The sequence below is a fragment of the Pyrgilauda ruficollis genome, unplaced genomic scaffold (assembly GCF_017590135.1).
Source record: "Pyrgilauda ruficollis isolate IOZ18807 unplaced genomic scaffold, ASM1759013v1 scaffold57, whole genome shotgun sequence".
Taxonomy (NCBI): Eukaryota; Metazoa; Chordata; class Aves; order Passeriformes; family Passeridae; genus Pyrgilauda; species Pyrgilauda ruficollis.
Window position 1 is genome coordinate 540,431 of NW_024527377.1, and position 18,024 is coordinate 558,454.

The window sequence follows — 18,024 nt, forward strand, 5'->3', positions numbered from 1 at the left end:
AACCACAAAATCATTAAGGTTTGAAAAGACCTCCAAGATCAAGTCAAACCGTCGACCCAGCACCACCACGTGTTCACCATTAATCCATGTTCTTGAGTGCCTTATCCACACGATTTTTTTGAATGCTTCCAGGGATGGTGACTCTTCCACCACGCTGAGCAGTCCGTTCCAATGCCTGACAGCCCATTCCATGAGAAAGTTTTCCTAATATCCAAGCTAAATGTCCTCTGGTGCAGCTTGAGGTAATTTTCTCTTGTCCTGTCTCTTGTTACGTAGGAGAAGAACTTTGTGTAATTCTTTAATCAGTCCAGAGTCTGGTATGTGTAGGAACAGCTTTGTCTGAAAACTGTTATCCAGGTGTGGCTTGATCTCTTACTGTTTTTTTGTTTTCTTTTTTGGAGCTTTTCCTGCTGTTACAATCCTAACACACAATGATATTCAAGCACAGGTTTCATTAGCATTGTGCCTCTTGGTTGAAGGGATTTGATAATCTGGTGTGAGTGTAGGTCAGAATATTTAACCAAACATTTCTAGAGTACATCAAGTTCCTAATCTGCCTGTGAAGTTATTCTCAAAGCACGAAGTCTAAATCTCCATCCCTTTTCCTTCATCTTGTTCAGAAAGTTTGGTGTCTGGTACTGATTACATGGTGTATCTGCTTCGGGGTGTTTGGTGTGCAGCCCCTGTCTCTGTTCAAGCTTTCAGGGGGATGTTAGGATGCCCTGAGAGGGTTGCACATCCTTTCTGTTCTTTTTGTTTATATTTTGTTCCAAGGAGGTCTTTAGAACGTTCACTCAGTGGTTCTGGGGTTTTCTGGACTGATGATATATTTGTCAACAAGGCTTTTGTGTTGGAGAGGTGATTGTGAAACAAACTCGTTGTTTTCACTGTGTGGTTCAGGGCATACTAGAAACTTACAAAACTAAAAACTAGAAACTTACACATATAGTAGAGATATTTTTCAAGCTATTGGCCGAGGTAACTGTGACTAAAAACCAGAGATCACAGCAGATTGTTTCACGATAATCTTCATACTAAATGCAGGATTTAGGGCTCAGCAGATGTGATTGTGCAGACTAGATTAATATTGATCAGGTATTTCAAGGCCTAATTCTCTAAACTATGATGGTAGGGTGGCAGTAAATGTAGATTGTAGGGGGCAGAAAAGTGACTCCAATTTTTGTCCATTGGTGTCACAGAAGACACTCAGTGCTGCAGAGCACTGTGACCCTGTGAGCCCCAGCTGGTGGCAGCAGGCAGGTGGAGCCTGCAGTTCCCTCTGTGCTCCCCAGCTTGCAAACACGGGGAGCTGGGGACGGGTAACCTCATAGCTGGAACTTGCCCAGATAGGATTGGTTTGGTTCTTTCCAATATGACTTCTGCTTCCTGTAAATCCTGTTAAAGGAGCAAGTGGAGTTAGTGCGTATTGGGGTAACTGTTCCCAGTGATCTTCCGAGGACCATGTGGAATGTTATTGTTCCAAGATTACTTTTCCTGTACTTGCTTCTACTGTTCCTGAAAAACTGTTTTTTCATTTTAGTGACAGCTGTGACAGCCATGAGAGTAAAACCAGAAATTATGGTGAAGTCTTGGAATTTTTTTATTGGAACTTACTTCCTTTAGTATATACTTTTCCCCATGAAGTGGGGTCATGCACTTAGTTTTGTCTGTGGAGTGATAATTTAACTAAAAGTTTTCATTTACGAATTAAAGTTTAAATATGTTATATTTTTCTACCAACCTATTTCTTATTGTAGTATCTGAATTTAAAAAACTTGTTTCAGGGACTGGTTAGGTAGTAAAAGTAGTAGTGTTTTATGCTTAGTCTGACCTAGAATATGAGCCTACTGTGTTGTTACTGACCTTGCAGTAGGAACTTCTTGGAGATACTAGAATAATGAGAAAGGGCCAGAAAAGGGTGTGGAAGGAGGTGGGAGAGAACTGCAAGTATACTTGGCATTCAGAAAAGTTGCCAAATGGAAAAAACCCCACATTTCTTTTCTGCTTTTGTTCTCCAAAAATGCAAAGGGTGGAGGATAAGCAGTCAAGATGTGTAGGTGTTAAATTCCTCTTAGAAGCAGTATTAAAGCTACAGAATATTGTAGTGAATAAAGAGGTAACTATAAAAAAATAATGATTTTCAAAAGAAAATCTCTTCAGGTAGTATACCCAAACTTTGTGTAAACTTCAGAGAGGAGTTTTTCTGTAATGTTTATTTTAACAAAAGCATTTATTGTGTCACGTTGTGTAAAGAGAGCTGGTTTTCTGTCTACAGTACAAATAAATTGTAGGAGAGTAGTAGCCTTACAGAACTTGTGTGAATGTCTGCTGTGAGAGGAAACTGAGGTGCCTGTGCCCAGGTTTTGTCCACTTGTGGACAGCCCCGCTCGTGAGGAGCTCAGGGGAGGAAGCCAAACCCCTGCAAGCAGCTGTCTGACACCGAGCTGTGCTGCTGAGCGCGCTGATCACTCTGCTGCTGTTGGCTCTGTCTAATAACCCTGTGTGCAGTGCCTGATGCTCCCATCCCAGGAGTGTAAAAAGCTGCCAGTCTTCAGGTGGAAACGAGTCCCTTGGCATTAGCAGTGGCTTGTGGTGATCCTGTCACCGGCAAAGAAGCTGCACACTTCTTAGGACCATTCCAGATGAACTTGAAGTTTGCAGGGAAGTGCAAAACACTTTGCCAGGCATGTGCAAAAATGAGTTTGCATTGAGAAGTGTATTGAGATTAGCTTGATAGTCTGTTCAGAGCTCTAATGCCCTTCTTGTAAAAGACCTGATATTGCTGTAAAAGAACTTTGCTTGTGTTTTTAAAACTTGGAGGTCTTCTTGTTTCAATGGCTTCAGGCTTAAAATACAGAGGGTTTTCCTTTGTTTGATGATACTGTGATACACCCTTCTTCCTCTTTTGAGGATTTCAAGGTAGTATTTTGGAAATACCCTGAGTTCAGGGAAACATGCACAAATTAGTTAGCATTCTGCATCTGGTTTCTTGAGGTTCCTTACCTCTGCTAATTATTGGTTAGCTTTTAGCATGTCAAGACTGTAGCAAATTCTTGATGAATTGAACAAAAATAACTGCCTTAAGGGATTCTGTCTTTGTAATCTTTTTGTGCCTGTTTAGCATTGACGTTTAAGCAGTCTGTCCTTCAAAGACTGATCATCAATGAGCCTCGAATGATGGTCTGGAGGGAGGGAATTCTTGTGGTGGTGTGTTGCATTGCAGGCACATACAGTTCCTTTTGGCCAAATATGAATTCCTGTGAAGAGAGAGTTCCAGAGCTGTTGTAATGTTTTTCACTTTGACAGTAGTATTCGAAGAAGCTGAGGAGTTTGGTCTGTCATTGTAAACTGTGCCATGGGTTTAGTGTTGAAAGGTGATGATACTGATTTTGTTGCACTTCAATTTTGGGAGCTTTGATGCTCTTGTCACAAGGAGTTCTGCATTCCAATGGCCACCAGATACTCTGTGGAGGTTATTCTACTTAAATCTGATTTACTTGATCCTACATTTTCAGGGTTCTTTGTAACACATCCAGCCTCTAGTAGGCTGTGTTGATTTGGCTGTAAAACTGTTCTTCCCAACTGTTGCAGAAGAAGTTTCTGTTCCTGTTTCCCATTTGAAGTAGGAAGGAAGCTGGCAGTCTGATGTCAGACTGGTGACCTTCTGTCAAACACATTTACTGCTTCCCTTCTGTTGGATGGGAAGGCTTCCTTCAGCAAGCTCCTCTATAGATGCCATTATAGGTGATTTCCAAGATGCTTGTCAAAGTCTTCTTGTTCTGGTTCTTCCAAACTGACATGCAGTTCATACAAGGACTGCGGGGTATCATCCAGGTGTGATCATTAGAAAAGATGTCTTCTCATGCATGTCTGGCCCACCATTTCAGCCCCGTTCCTGAGCCACTGGGATACATTTCCTGGTGAAGTCCACAGCTCAAGAGAGGAACTTCTTTCTGTTTGTTTCCCCTCTGTTCATTTTAGGTAGAAGGTGATTGTGGAGTATAGCAGACCTGTAGTTAACTGGTGCTTCATAACCTATCAGAGCTGAGTACAACCATGTTTTTAAAAAAAACTGAGAATTTCCCTTGTGCTTAGTTTGGGTCTCTCAAATGCAGCAAATCTGGCTCTGTAAAATCTGGAGTCATGGACTTTATTGTTTCGTGTGATGAATAGTAATGTTGCTTTGATTTTTCCCAAGCTCTAATTTGACTCTAGTAGAATGTTTTTTTTAAATGTATTTTTATATGAAATATAATTACATAGCTTTCACAGTTGTGAATGCTAATGTAACAAAGTGAGAAGCCTTAGATAACAGGTCTTCCATTCCTTCCAACACTTGGACTGAGTGTACTTGGTAAGTACTGCAGTGGACCAGCTGCCTGAGTGAGAGGCTGACACTAACTGCACAGCTTTTCAGGAAAACACACAACAGAGATGTCTTAATTTTCAGTGTAATTATGTAAATATCTGAGCTGCAGTACCGGATCCTTCTGTTTCTCCTGCACTTGGGTGCACTGCGATCAGAGTGTGTGTTCTCCATGACTGCCGTCACAGGCACGACTGTCCAGAGGCTGTGCTGATGCAATATTTATTGCAGCATTGTGCTGCTGTGTCCAGACATTGCCTTTCATCACCTGCATGGATCCTCTCTTCTAATGTGAGCTGATGAGTCAAAAGATGGAATATTAAAGGAAGGCATTGCATTGCTGCTTATAAATCCAATTTTGCTCAGATTAAGTTTATTATTAGTGTTTTTTGGGTGTTTTTTGTTTTTTTTTCATCTTCAGTAAATAATGGTAGTTTTGCTGTCTTAAAACAGAAGTCTTCTTTTTAGGTGAGACCCTGGATTTGTTTAAAAGTGGGTTTGTTTTACCTCCATAGAGACTGAGGTTGGCTAACACAGGAAGAGCAAGAGGTTGGAGCAATCTCTGATGTGGTGCATTACAAATTGTGTTGATCATGGTTTCCTAGGAATGAGAAAGGTGGTAGAATTGGCTTGTTTTTGTTTTGTAGTCAAGGCTGATTGTAACCTTTTTGGTCTGCCTAAGGATTGAATGGCTCACTGGAGGAGAGGTTTCCGTATCATCTCACATTCTGCAACCCAGCTGAAGGAGCCCATGTCTCACGTGTTATCAATTAGTACCTGTTTGATTTAGTGTGGAGGTGGAGGAGACAGTTCCTTGGCATCTTGTCTGTAGTTCTGTGGATGTTAGTCACGAGTTTGTTGCACTTTGTGAAGCTCGGTACGTGGTGGGTAGGCTGCAGGATTCGGAGCTAGAAATTCCTGATTAACAATATTATCTTGTGGTTGATTCAGTCTCTTAATGGTATGCTTGTTTCTTGTTCCTCCTCATGTTGAAGTTGTTAATTTTCTTAATTAGAATTATTCCCTTTGTAACGTTATGCATCAGTGATCAATGTAATGACTAGGGAAGTGCACAGGTATCTGTACCTCTGACATTTATTTGATTTGATTTCAGACTTGAAACCTCTTAACCTAGCTAGATGAACATGCATATATATATAACCTCTCAGTTTGGATCTGTAAGCTTCTTTGTGGTTTATGGCACAGGTATTGCTGAGAAATACAAAAGTAGATGTTAAAGTGTCAGAGCATCATTTCCTAGAGTTCTGCTGTGGAGGTTTGCATTCAAATGTTGCAGTGAGGTAAATCTGGCTAATTCTTTGCTATGAGCAAAGATGTGAAGAGCTACTGATTAATTCCTTTTTTTTTTGATGAGGGGTATAAGTGTGTTTGCCACTGTATAGACACAATGAATACAGGCATGGTGACCTTTCTCAGCATGTGAGAGGATATTGTAGTAGTTGAGGTATTAGTAAAGTTTGTGGAAATCTGTATTCAGATAATTTAGACTCTCTAAGAAATATTAGCTCCTATACATTGCAGTAACTTTCTTGGATTGATCTATTTGCTAGTGCTTGGGTATCCTAATGCCAGGAGGCAGAAGGAATTACTGGTGAACATATTAATGCTGTCCACTACAGGAATTCCTTCATAGTTCTTAATGACATTATTATGGGAATTAAGTACCTGGAGGTTGATTCTTTCTTTTTTTCCTTCAGTGGCTTTATTAAAAAGGACTGGAGGAGAGCATTACAGTTGTGTGATACTTTATTCTCAGTTATAATCTCATAATTCTCTTCCTGTTTTACTGATACACCAAAACATTTTTAGGCAGTTGATAGAGCTCTGTTCCTCTCTCTTACCTGGATACTGAGTGGGTGATTTAAATGACAATATTGATAAAGATCTCATTTTGCCTTCACTATTATTTATTTAGCAGGACTTAATTTCCGGACAGACGTGATCTTTGCTTGCTTGTATTCACAAAGAAGTAAGAAATTGCACACAGAAAAATCATAAATGTGCCATTAGAAAAAATAACAATATATCTAATCCATTTGTATGAAATTGTGAGCATCAATATGATAGAAAAAAAGCTACAATAAAGTGCAATTATTGTGTCTGTCAGTCCTCTGTGTGAGATACCTGTTGAGCTGCAGTATGGGAGCTCAGTTACAACATTCACTTGCTGCAAAGATACATTGGGCAGAACTCCATGAAAACATTGACAGTGGAGTGTTTATGTGTTAAGTATGAACCAGCAGTTGCTAGTCCAAGAGGGAGGAAAGAGAACAAGAGCAAAGTCATGTGTAAGTACCAACTCAGATGTTCAACATGTCTGAGCTGCTCTCAGCCTCACTGCCAAGTTATCGTGATGGATAAGCACAGAGCTGACCTTTGGATTTCATCCTCCACCTCCTCTCTCCTCATGCCCAGGTTTCTGTACCAAATTTCTTATTTAATAGGAAATTATTAATTTTTGTTTTCCAAACGTTTCAGTGACAATCCCTTCTTTTCTTAAAAAGAAATTTCAGATGTTGACACTTTCCTCTGAAAAGAGCAGGGAGTTTCTTTGTGAATCAGAGGAGCTGATGTTTTTGGAGTTACAACCAAAAGGTTTTAACTGAAATACTGCTGTTTGAGGGATGCTTGTCCTCTGGAAGGGAGGTAGGTAATTCTGACAAGTGGTCAGCTGCTTGACTATCAAAGTGTTGATTAAACTGGAAGCCACCTATTTTTTTGGTGGATTTGAGGCGATTTTTCAAGAGCCTGGGTTAGGAGGCTGATTTGACAATCTTTGTACTATTTAAAAATGTTTGGTATGAAGTCTTGCTCTTGGATAGGGGATAATTTTGTATATTCTGTGCTTCCCATCCTGTTGAATTTCAGGAGCTTGAAAACTCAAGTTTTACAACTCAAAAAAGGGTTTTTGGGGCAACTTGCTTTTCTGTTATAAGCATTTAAGTCTGAAAGATATTTTAAAACTAAGTAATGTGTGTCTGGGAACTTTGTGATAGTGTTTTAGTTGAAGGCACTTTTTCATAGCTGTACTTTTATTCTTAGCTGTGAAAAGGGCTGAATGGTGCTTCAGATACTCAAAACTGTCCATGAGCTTCTTGATTTGGAGCAGTGACATTTGTTGTTCTGTCTCTCCAGTTCAGGCCCCTTGCAATTTCACTCTGCAAAATCAGCTTTTCCGAAGGAAGTTTTTTTTCTCTGGCAAAGTCAGGGTTCCAAAAATGCTGACTCTGTGATGAAACAGCAGTAAAAATAATACAAAATTTCCCCTCCCTCATTCCTTTAGATGTTTTTCTTTCTACCAAAGTCCTATATCAACATAATCCAGGGTTCTGAGGTGGAAGGTGTTTATCTGGATTGGGTGTGGGGAGTGATTGGTGAGTAGAGAAACTTTTTGTTTTATTTTCATGTACAAAGACTTCTTTTATTTTGCTTTTAGAACTATGCCACTGAATTGAGATATTTTTAGTCCATCAGAAAGCTATAATAGTGGCTCTCGAGTCTCTGTATTTAAAGGTCTGGCTTTTCCAAATTTTCTTGAGGATAGTTTGATTCTAGGAGTGCAAGTCTGTGCCTGCAGCCATGTGCATGTTATAATGAAATAATAGAAAATAATATATAAGGAAACTATTTGCTCCATTGAGGGACTTGTTACTTTTTCACAAAAAATAAGATAACAATCCAAGTCTGCAATTGATACTTCTTACTGTCTGCAAAAATAAGAGCCAAATTTTAGTTTTCTGTTTGTGGCTGTACTGTTATTAACAGATGCTGTCAATGGGAATTGCTTCCTGGGTTTACAAGAGTGAAATGACGTATCTTTTAAAAGATTAAGTATCTTTTCTCCTGTATGTAGATACATACAGTATATAGTATAAAGATACTATAATAACTAGACTGATATTTCCTTATTTGGAAAAACCAGTATCTGTCATTTGTATAGGTAAATGGGAAGTTAAGAGTTTAGGGAGGAGTGCTCTGTAATAGTCAGGATATGATCCATAGTTGTCTGATGGACATGGGTTCCAGGAGTCTGGGGACATCTGAAAGTCCATATATCAAAGAATTCAAGTTCTTGGTCATTTGAAACTGTTCAGCTTCTTTATGAAATATATGCCATTTTTTCTGAATAATGGAATATAGCTCTGAAGTAGTTAAACCAGTTTGTTGTGTACAAACGTTACTGTGTACAGTCTCAGGCAGTGACATAAGATCATGCAGGAGTTTGCTGTTGTGTTCTATGTAATGTTCTTTAATTAGGCTTTTTGAATTAGTGGTGTTTTCTACATGGAATGATGCAGCTTCATTCCTTAGGCATGCTGCTTAAACTCTGACTATTCTCTGCAATGTACTTTAATGTCCTTCATTCATAAAGTTTTCATTTGTCTGACTGACTAATCCGTCCTTTCTCTTCCCTAATAGTGTCTCAGTGATTGTATTTAGTTTTTGTTTTTGTTTTTAAGTGGCCTCCAGCTAAATAGGAGGCTACTTTAAAGGGAATTGTTACTTTAAGCGAAGAGCTCTGAGCTGACATTCTGTTGCATCACTTGCATTTTTATTGAAGTCCAATGTCTATGCCAGTGAACAAGGAGAGTAAATAAGTTAAGATGGAGGGGTTGCTTTCCAGTTAATCTCATCTTGTTTTTAGTTTAGGAGCTGTATACTCTGTTACACATGTTTAAGTGGATTTTTTTCTCCTCCTTCCACAAGTTTCGGGGGTAGCTGACATTGTAGGGTGGGCTCCTTGAACCAGCATCCTTAAAGTTGGTGAATTTCCTCTGTAGATATCTGAATGTGTAAAATATGGATCAGAGAACTACAACATGTTTCTGTGTTTTTATTTCTGGTATTACAGTATCAGGAAAGAATTTGGGAGTACTATTTTTAAATTTGCCTTAAACAGAAACTGAAGGAAACAGCGCGGATTCCAGCCTTCGATGAAGCAACAGGAAGGGAAGCAATGAAAACCATAAACCGTGCTGAGTAACATTTCCTCTCTTCTGCTACACCCCCCCCACCCCCCAAGGGTGACAAAGTCTTTATTGAGCCTGACAGGATTCCTAATAAAAGCTGCATTCAATCTGTATAAGGAGCCTGCTGAATCACTGAGAAGCAAGTAATGGCATTGGGCTGGAGGGAACCTCCCACCTAGAGCTTACACAGCTTGTGCTCTGTGCTCCAGGAATCACCTCTGTTTGCCTTACTGAAATCTAGGCACTTTAAATAACAACTGTAATACAGAGAAATTCAGACACTGTCCAAGAGGCTGTTAAAATCCTTGTCCTGAAACTAAATCAGTGCTTCGTTCTGCTGGAGTTTGTTTCCAGCCTTGTTTCTGCTCAGAGCACTGAAAAGGGACAAGAGGTTAAGCAGCACACAAACAGGAAGGTACCTTGCAACCATGCAGCTTCTTTTCCTGGAGGATTTTGTACCTGATGATCTTTTTGAATGCTCTTGGAATTTGGGAAGCTGTTGCCATATAGTTTAACTGTTGGTTCAAAGGCAGAAATGTGTGTCTGTTTATTTTAAAGTATATTCTCAGACGCATGACTGGATCTCTAACGTATCTTCAGAAAATACTGATGTTTTGTTTGCTCTGAAACATATAAAATATGCATCCCGCCAACTGCCTTAGCTTGGAAAAGGAAAGGATGTAAACCCATCAGTCATCGTTTGTGCTTTTGTAGAAGCAGGTTCTTGTGTGTGACCCAGGGAATCCTGGGTGGCTCAGCAGCCTGCATGGGCTGGCTCTGGGGAGCCTTGAGTGAGCCAAGCATATGTTCTTGCAGGAGGAATTTAATGTGTTTGGGGTGGATTGAGAGACAGGTTTTGTGCAGCTCTTTGGGACAGGTTTGCATGTGAGAGCAATCTGTCTGGGACTTGCTGACACAGCTGGTTTTACATGCAGCTTTGAAGTGCTCTGGTGCAGGTTCCTGCTTTCTCATTCCCTGAGCAAAGCTCTGCTCCGACTGAATAACACTTGCCAGTCTGCTTTCTTTGGGAGCCCTTGTTTCAGGTTCAGGGTATCTGTGAGGCCCAGGCTCGCTGGGATTTGGGAGCATCCCTGAGCGCTGCAGTGAGCAGCTGTCCCTGGCCAGTGCGGGGCTGATGCAGCTGTTCCGGATCTGGGCTGACTCTGCCTCTGGCATGAAGGACAGAACATGACAGGCAGTGCTGAGAGGAGTCTGGGGGGATTTATCACTTCCTCGGCATCCTAATACCTGATTGCAATTACTGAGGTTGGATCTATGTGAGATTAATCAGAATTTACAACTATGAGGTCATTTCACAACAATTTATTTTCCTTAGAAATAGACCAGATTTCCTGTTTAGTGTTTAATAATAATAGTAATAATAATATGTTACTGAAACACCTGGCTGGGGTCACATAAAGGGAAGCATTATTTTTTTGTTTTGTGCTTTTGAGGGGCAAAGTTGCTTGTGATGCTGTCATTCTATCCTTGTTTCAGAGCTGCTTTTATTTTTTTTTAATTGGTTTTAGTAATTTGGTTTTTTTGAGGGGTAGTTTTGTTTTGGTGTTGGTTTTTTTTTTTTTTTTGGGTTTGGGCCCCCCCCCCACCCCCGCTTTTACCCCTTTTACCTCCTGCTTTAAACACTGCAGGAAGATTTGTCTTGGACCTTGTTGGGGACTTACAGCATCTGGATGCAGGTCATGTGAATTACAGTTGTGCTGGCTGGAGTTGTTGCTTGGGAAACTTTGTGGTCAGAACTCCATGTTCGAGACCACTGTTGTTCCACTGGAGCCTTAGTTCCAAGTTTGTAAAGATGCTTCTTGGATTAAACGCCAGAGACTGGGTGAAAAGAGGGTGAAGCAAAAGAAAATGATGCCTACTTGCAAACTTTGCTCATCATTGGTGTTGCCGCACTGTTGGTGCTTGTTCAGAAGCATCCAGATCTTGGTCATATTTTAAAAAGATGCCAGTAATGAAACTTAAGGGTGACCACCACTTCCTCAGCAACTTTGAGTCTGGATTATATTTTTCTGATGATTTTTCTGGCTGACTGTGCTTACTTCTTTATTTTAAAAAGTTACATCTTAACAATTAAGAAACGAATATATCACCATCCTTGCAAAAAAAAAAAAAATAGGAGTGAATTATTTTCAAAGAAATGTTTTGGGATGAGTGGGTGATGGTGGTGGTTAGCTGGTGGCTTTACTTTTGTGTAATGAGTTTTTAGTTGATGCTTCTTTTATTTTCTCCTGTTATGGTATCTCTTGAGAGTTAGCATCTGGCAGGGAAAATGAGAAGTGGTCTGGGTATTCAGGTGGCTCACTTCTAACTATATTGGGACGAGGATGTTACCATAAAAGAATATATATTTATATAACATGATATTGTTACTGAAATCTCTGTGTTTTTGTACCACCTTTGGTTGAGCAGCTGGTTAAGCTTTTTGCTGGAAGGCTGTGTGTGCTGGAGCTGATAAAAACTGGAAGAAGCTGAGGCTGCTGCTGACCACACTTCTGTGATAACAGCGCCATCCGCAGAGCCATCCCTTGGTTTCAGCACTGCTGCTGAAGCACACGCTGTTTCATGCAGTGTTCTGTCATGGGAAGAATTTGAAGACACAGATGTCCTCTGCTTTTTTTAAAGACATCTGCTGTGAGAACTGGAGGCAAAGAATGATCCGTCCCGGGCGGCTTGGTGCAGGATCACTGCGGTCGTGGTGTTCATGTTTCCTCTCTATGGTATAGAAAATCTCCTTTCTCACAGGATTAACAACTGCCTGATTACTCTTTGCTCACTTTCCCACGTTCCCTTGAGTTGCTGGAGCTGCAGTTTTAGCTAGTTGAATAGATAATGTGAGTTACTTTGTCTATAAATAACCTTAGTCAAGGTTGTTTTCTGTCAAAGATTGACAAATCTCTTGTCAGCATAGCATTTGCAGGTAGATCCTGTGCTTCAGTTTCAGCTGTTATTTCAGCTGATGAAAAGCTCTGAAGAAAAGATTGCAAAATAAATTCATACCGACCTTGTTCTTTAGCTTAGAGCATGTGGAGAAATTGTGTTTCATCAATAGTTGTGTCTCGGTTGGATTTTGGCAGAAAAAGTAAGTAAAGAGATTATAAGGAAGGATATGGAAAGGGGCTGTAAAATTCCAGCAAATGTTTTGTTCTCTGCTGATATGATGCTGAATGTTGCCCTTTGGCATCACTTTTCACAGTGAGTATCAGAAAAGTATCTGTGAAAATAATCTCTACCCTTTGTACTGAGGTTATGTGCTTGTCCACTGTTTAGAACTGCTGTGGTGAAATAAATATGTTTTTAAAAATAAAAGTGAAAATCATTAGAAGCTGTTGTAAAGTTTGAGTTAGAGAAATAAATACTTTCAGCTCTGTTGGAGGAGGATTTTTGGGAGCATGGTGCAGCTGGACTTCACCTTCTGTCCACGAGGTGGCCACAGCCCCTGCCCATGTCCAGCCACCCTTGGATTAATTGATGTTCCTTGCCGGCAAAAATATAGAATGAGACTCTAAATATAGTATGTGAAATGTAATTTCAGTGCTATTTTAAGCTTAGTCTGAAATGAGTTTTAAGTACAGAGAAAACTTCACAAACGATGACTGATGTTCATAGCTAATGGTAATTTTCATTTTATTGGGAAAACCTGGGATGTATGCACCACATGTACTGTACCCTCCTGTGTTAGAATCTGAAGTGGCACGTGAGGGAGAGGAGGAATTCTACTTGGTTGTATCTATTTAAACAAACAAAAAAGGCTTTCTACCAAGATGTGGAAAACAGATTGGATACGTACATTGGAGGTACTGGCAGGAAGAGGCACCTCGCAGCCCTTCCCAGGGGATTGCTGTTAGTTCTCTTGCTCAGTGGCACCCAGAACCACCTTCTCTGCATGACTGGGAAGAGGGCTTGCTTTAAAAGTCAGGTATTTTAGGGAAAGCATTACAGGTCCTGATTTAAAACAACCTATAGACGCTGCTGTGTGAATAGCCAATGTGTTTAGCTTGTTGATACTCACCTGGCTGGGTGCAGTGAGTTACATTCATCATGTTGTTCATTATTTATCAGCATTAGAGCTGATAGTGGGCAGTGTAAGTTGAATATCTTCTGCTGGGTGAGGGAAGAGGAACGTTTGCCTTCCCTGTGCTCTGCTCAGCTGTTCCCTCTGCTGCTGGTGCTCATCTCAACAGATGAGGTTGGAGTTGGGGGATGCTTTCCAGACATGTATCCCTTTAAGCAAATGTTTATCTCTTAAATTTGCCAACTGTTTGATCATCAGGCTCTTCAGTGGATCAGTACAGCAGTCCTCTGTGCTGCAGGTGGAGTGCAGGAGTCAGTCCAGGCTGAGTGAACTTGTGAAGGGGCTGCATTATTCTTTACAACTGGGGAGTTGTAAAGAATAATTTACAAGTCAGGATGTGGTCATTTTTCATATGCAGAAGTTAAAAACTTTGTGATTAAAAGGGGAACATAGGCTCTTGTTCTGCTTACAGTTTTCTGTTGCTCATAACTACAGAACTGCTTGTCTAAAATGTTGTCAAGATGTTCTGTTACATCTTAGTCCCAGTTATGTAAAAAAGTACTGGAAAACGTAGGAAAACCTATATAGACAAAATGAGTTAAAAAAACTTAAAAAATTCAGCCTTAATTTTAATACCAAATACTGATTCTCTTCTGGCTACCCAGCTTTCACAGGAGTTGTGAGTATCCTTCTTTTGGCCTGGGAGAGCCAGATATTATTAACTGCTAAGCCACTGTATGTACTGAATATATAGTTGCTGCATTTCTGTGCCTAATGCTTTCAGGTGGAGGAGTTGAGGTAGTTCCCTACTCAGAAAGAGGACAAGCTCAGAAATGGAGCTGTTGGTTATCTGAAATGACCCTCTGGCTGCCAGGTGCCCACCTCTGACAGGCTGTGGTGTGTTTGGAGTGTGTCCATAGCTAGTGCTCCTGGATGGTTTCACTAACAAAAACATGTTTGTGGCAGCTTGCATGATTAAAATGAGATTGGACTGTGTGAAATGAGTGCTTTGTAAATGTGTTACAAATTCAGGCCTTCTGTTTAATTTTAATGGGATTTGGTAATGACATTTAAAAAAAAAAATCAGAGTTTTATTGGTTTTACATGGTCTGCAATTACGTCTGACCTTTCATTTGATACAACAGTCCATATCAGTTATAGTGCTAAACATGGACTATGAAGCCAAAGAACTTTTCTGAAGTAAATCCATTGTAAATTCTGAGGCCAGCATTCATATTGATTTATCTTATGTAAACACTGGATAAATGCAGCACTTGAAAATTCAGAACATACCTTCCAAGGCCAAGCTGGAGAGACTGCCCTGTGGTGTATAATGATTTTGTTGTGTGTGTATGTGGCTCTAACAGCCCACCTGTTCAGGACAGTAAATTAAGTGCTGAATAGCCCTAGTGAGCTGTTCCCTGCCATGTGGTCTGCACCATCAGCACAGATATTTTTGTGACTGAAGAGGATTCTGTCTGGTGAGAGGTTTAAACAGCTGTATCTCCTAATTACAGCTTCTATGTAAAGTTTAGTTTATAAAGTGAAATAATCTTCATGTTTTAATACTTTCGTTTCTATGGTTGTTAGTGGGTGACCCTAATGTAATATTGACTAGTGGCAATAGGAGTGAGTGACCTCTAAAGCTTTATTTTTTATATCTTTGCCAAAGAGTATTTTGGAGTACTTGTTGATGTTTCCTCCAGACATGGACTGGGCTGAGCAAGAGAGGCAGTAGAATGGTGTAATTTATAGTGGGCCTGCCAGTTAGGTCTGAGGAGGACATGAAAGAGTTTTTCCCCTCCAAATATAACTCCTTTGCTATGAAAAGGTACTCTGGTGGTTCTCTGCACCCTATATAGTGGCTTAGGTTTTTCACTGGTTTTGAAAAATTCCTTCTTTAGAGATCTTAGAAGGTTTCAACAATTTTTGACCTTGGGTGAACAGGCCTGCTCTATTTGTCTTATCCCATGCGTTGCTTGCTGCTGTATCCATTCACATAAATAATATTTTCAGAGATATTTTTAATAAATCTTTTTTGTCAGGTCAGTGTTGATGCATCAGTTGCACTTCACTCTTTTCGCTGCCACAGCTCAAGTGCAGACAGGGTCCTTCAAGTCCGTGTGTGTCCTGATCTATCTATTTATGTGGGCTTTGTATAATTCTGTGTAACTTAGTGCAGAATCTGAAAAGTAACCGAGTGATTAGATGTGAATGAAATTGCTTATGTGTTGTTTTTCTTTTTTTTTTTAGGACTTGAATACTATCTATTCTTTCCTTCATGGGCTGGACATACTGTCACACTTCAGGGAGCATCAGCTAAGGTGAAGTTCTCTGCAGTTTGTGTTTTTTAGCACACTTACATTCATGACTTTTTTTGTGGAGATGAGCAGAGCTTTTGTCTGCCTGCAGTTTGAGGTGGCAGAGCATTGGCCAAATCCATTACTGAGTTAAGTCACTGCCATAATGTGGCACAAAATCTAAACTAATTAGCTCTTCTAAGAAGGAAGGCAGAGCTTGCTCCCATTTGCCTACAAAGGACTGTGTAGACAGTGCCCTGTCTTAACTCAGATTACAAAAGCTTTTTAATGCTTCAGACATTCTGATGGTCTCAGAATCCATAAAACGGAAGGCCAACAAAGCACAAAAAGTGCTTTGGAAGTATTTTAGTTCCTTCAGTTCTGTTGCTATGGGTAATTCCAGTGTGTGGGAGTGATTTAAACACTTGGAAAACATGCTGTATATTATCTATTTGGATAATGAAGAGCACCGTAATAATTTGAATTTTCCAGTTAAGCACATCCTTTGTTTAGAACAAAAGAAATAGTTGAATTTGAGGTTTTAGAGCCTGAAAGTGATTCTACTGAAACGCAGTGATTAATGTCTTATGATCTTTGGGGATTAAAATTGAATTTAAACTTCTCTTCCTCTTCCCTCAGAATAATGTCGTCAAGTGCCCGCTATGAGAGGTACAAGGGCAACCAAGTTCTCTTTTGGTGAGTACACAGCACTTGTTGGAGTTCTTCAGCAGAAATGTGGGCAAACCCAATGTTCTGCATGTTGTTGTATGTCATTTGCTTTTCAGTCCTTGTCAATAATTGGTTAAAAGCTTTGGCAGAGGTGGTTGTGGCAGTGGTGCAGTGTGGATGTTTGAGGGGTGCCCATGCCCTTCCAGCCCAGCTCCCAGGGACAGCAGAGGGTGTGTGTGTGTGTCAGTGACACCGGGTGACAAGGCAGGCAGTGTCCCCTCTGCAGCTGGTGACACTCAGCTCAGTAGGTGGCACTGTATCCCTGGAGCTGGCACTGCCTGCGCGGAGCAGCCCGTGCTGGAGAGGGCTGCAGCTCAAACCCCAGCACTTCACATTGAAAAACTGGTATTTTAGCTTACACTTCTCTAGGTTCTTCCTGGGAAGCAAAAATACTTTTGTTTTCCTCATATTTTAGCATTGCTTATGGCATATTTATCATCTCATAGTTAATCCTAGCTTTCTGTATAAGGCACAGCTTCCAGCACACCCGAGTCTAAATGAGATGCCCCCTGCTCCTTGGTGTGGTGGGTATGTGTGACACCAGTAGCAGGTCAATATCTGTGTGTGGGGTTGTGTGCTGTCCTGTATTTGTAGCCTTTGTGTATACTTTCACTGGAATAAAATGTTTTCATTAAAAATTTCATTTCAATAAAGTAAATTTTTAAGCTAAGTTAAATGTCAAAATGTAAAGTATAAGAGACATCTCTTATGTGAATGTTTAAAAAAAAAATCCTGGTCCAGTTGGAGTTCCCAGGTTCTTATATTAAACTGGTAGAATGATAAATCATTATTTTACTACCATAATATTTTGGATAACATAATTCTAAGGTGCTGTAAGGAGAAGTACATATCAGTGATTTCTTTTCTTACAGCTCAGAAACTATTGCAAGATGCTGGTATATCCTGCTTTCTGGATCTGTGCTCATGAAGGATTCAATGTTTTTGCCACCTTGCAGGTAGGTAAAATAACATCTTGTCATTTAAGGCCCTTTTTTTTTTTTAATAAACACTTCCTATGTATTTGTGTTACTACAAATTTTAAAGAATTTTAAAATAATGTCATAATTTTGGTTTTTCTAAAGTTTGATAGTGAAAGAAATGTTCAGCTAATTCAATTTAAATTTTCTCAGACTTGTTCTGCATGTTGAAATTTCTTTGTGTAATACTGCACTCAATCTAGTTTGGCTTTTTAAGTTTGTAAGAAAATTTGTAGTCAGCTTATTACCATGGGGTCTCTTTGAATAATTTGTGCTGTGTGACTGTTCTGGATAGTCACAAAAATATGACTGCAGATCACATAGCTGCTGCCATTTGGTCAGAGGCTGTATTTAATGGCACATATGATTTTTATGTGCAGCAAGAAGGGGCCAGCAGCATCAGCTGTGGAGAGCTTGTGCCAGAAGCCCATCTGTGTCCCGGGGCTGAACCACAGTGAGCACTGACATGCTTTCACTGGAGCATATTATTAGGCTTGAGCTGAACTTGGGCAAGTAATGCCCTGAGTACCCAGCGTAATACTCTGCTTGACCTTGTAATCACTCATTTTTATTTCACTGTGTTTCACTTGAGTCAGCATGAGCTGACCATGAGTGCATAGACTTAAGG

At 40.1% G+C, this 18,024-nt stretch overlaps 1 protein-coding gene across 13 annotated transcripts in view; it reads left to right on the top strand.

The window, feature by feature from the left end:
- The window catches only part of RAPGEF6 (Rap guanine nucleotide exchange factor 6), a 122,627-nt gene that overhangs the window by 9,946 nt on the left and 94,657 nt on the right, over window positions 1-18,024 (top strand). For 12 of the 13 annotated variants that reach the window (XM_041481804.1, XM_041481798.1, XM_041481806.1 and 9 more), the window contains exons 2-4: window positions 15,644-15,714; window positions 16,330-16,386; window positions 17,292-17,375. In XM_041481804.1, coding sequence (XP_041337738.1) covers window positions 15,644-15,714; window positions 16,330-16,386; window positions 17,292-17,375 — 212 coding nt within the window. Of the gene's footprint in view, window positions 1-7,741; window positions 7,762-15,643; window positions 15,715-16,329; window positions 16,387-17,291; window positions 17,376-18,024 lie in introns of those variants that run through there. The other variant, XM_041481801.1, reaches the window with a different exon arrangement.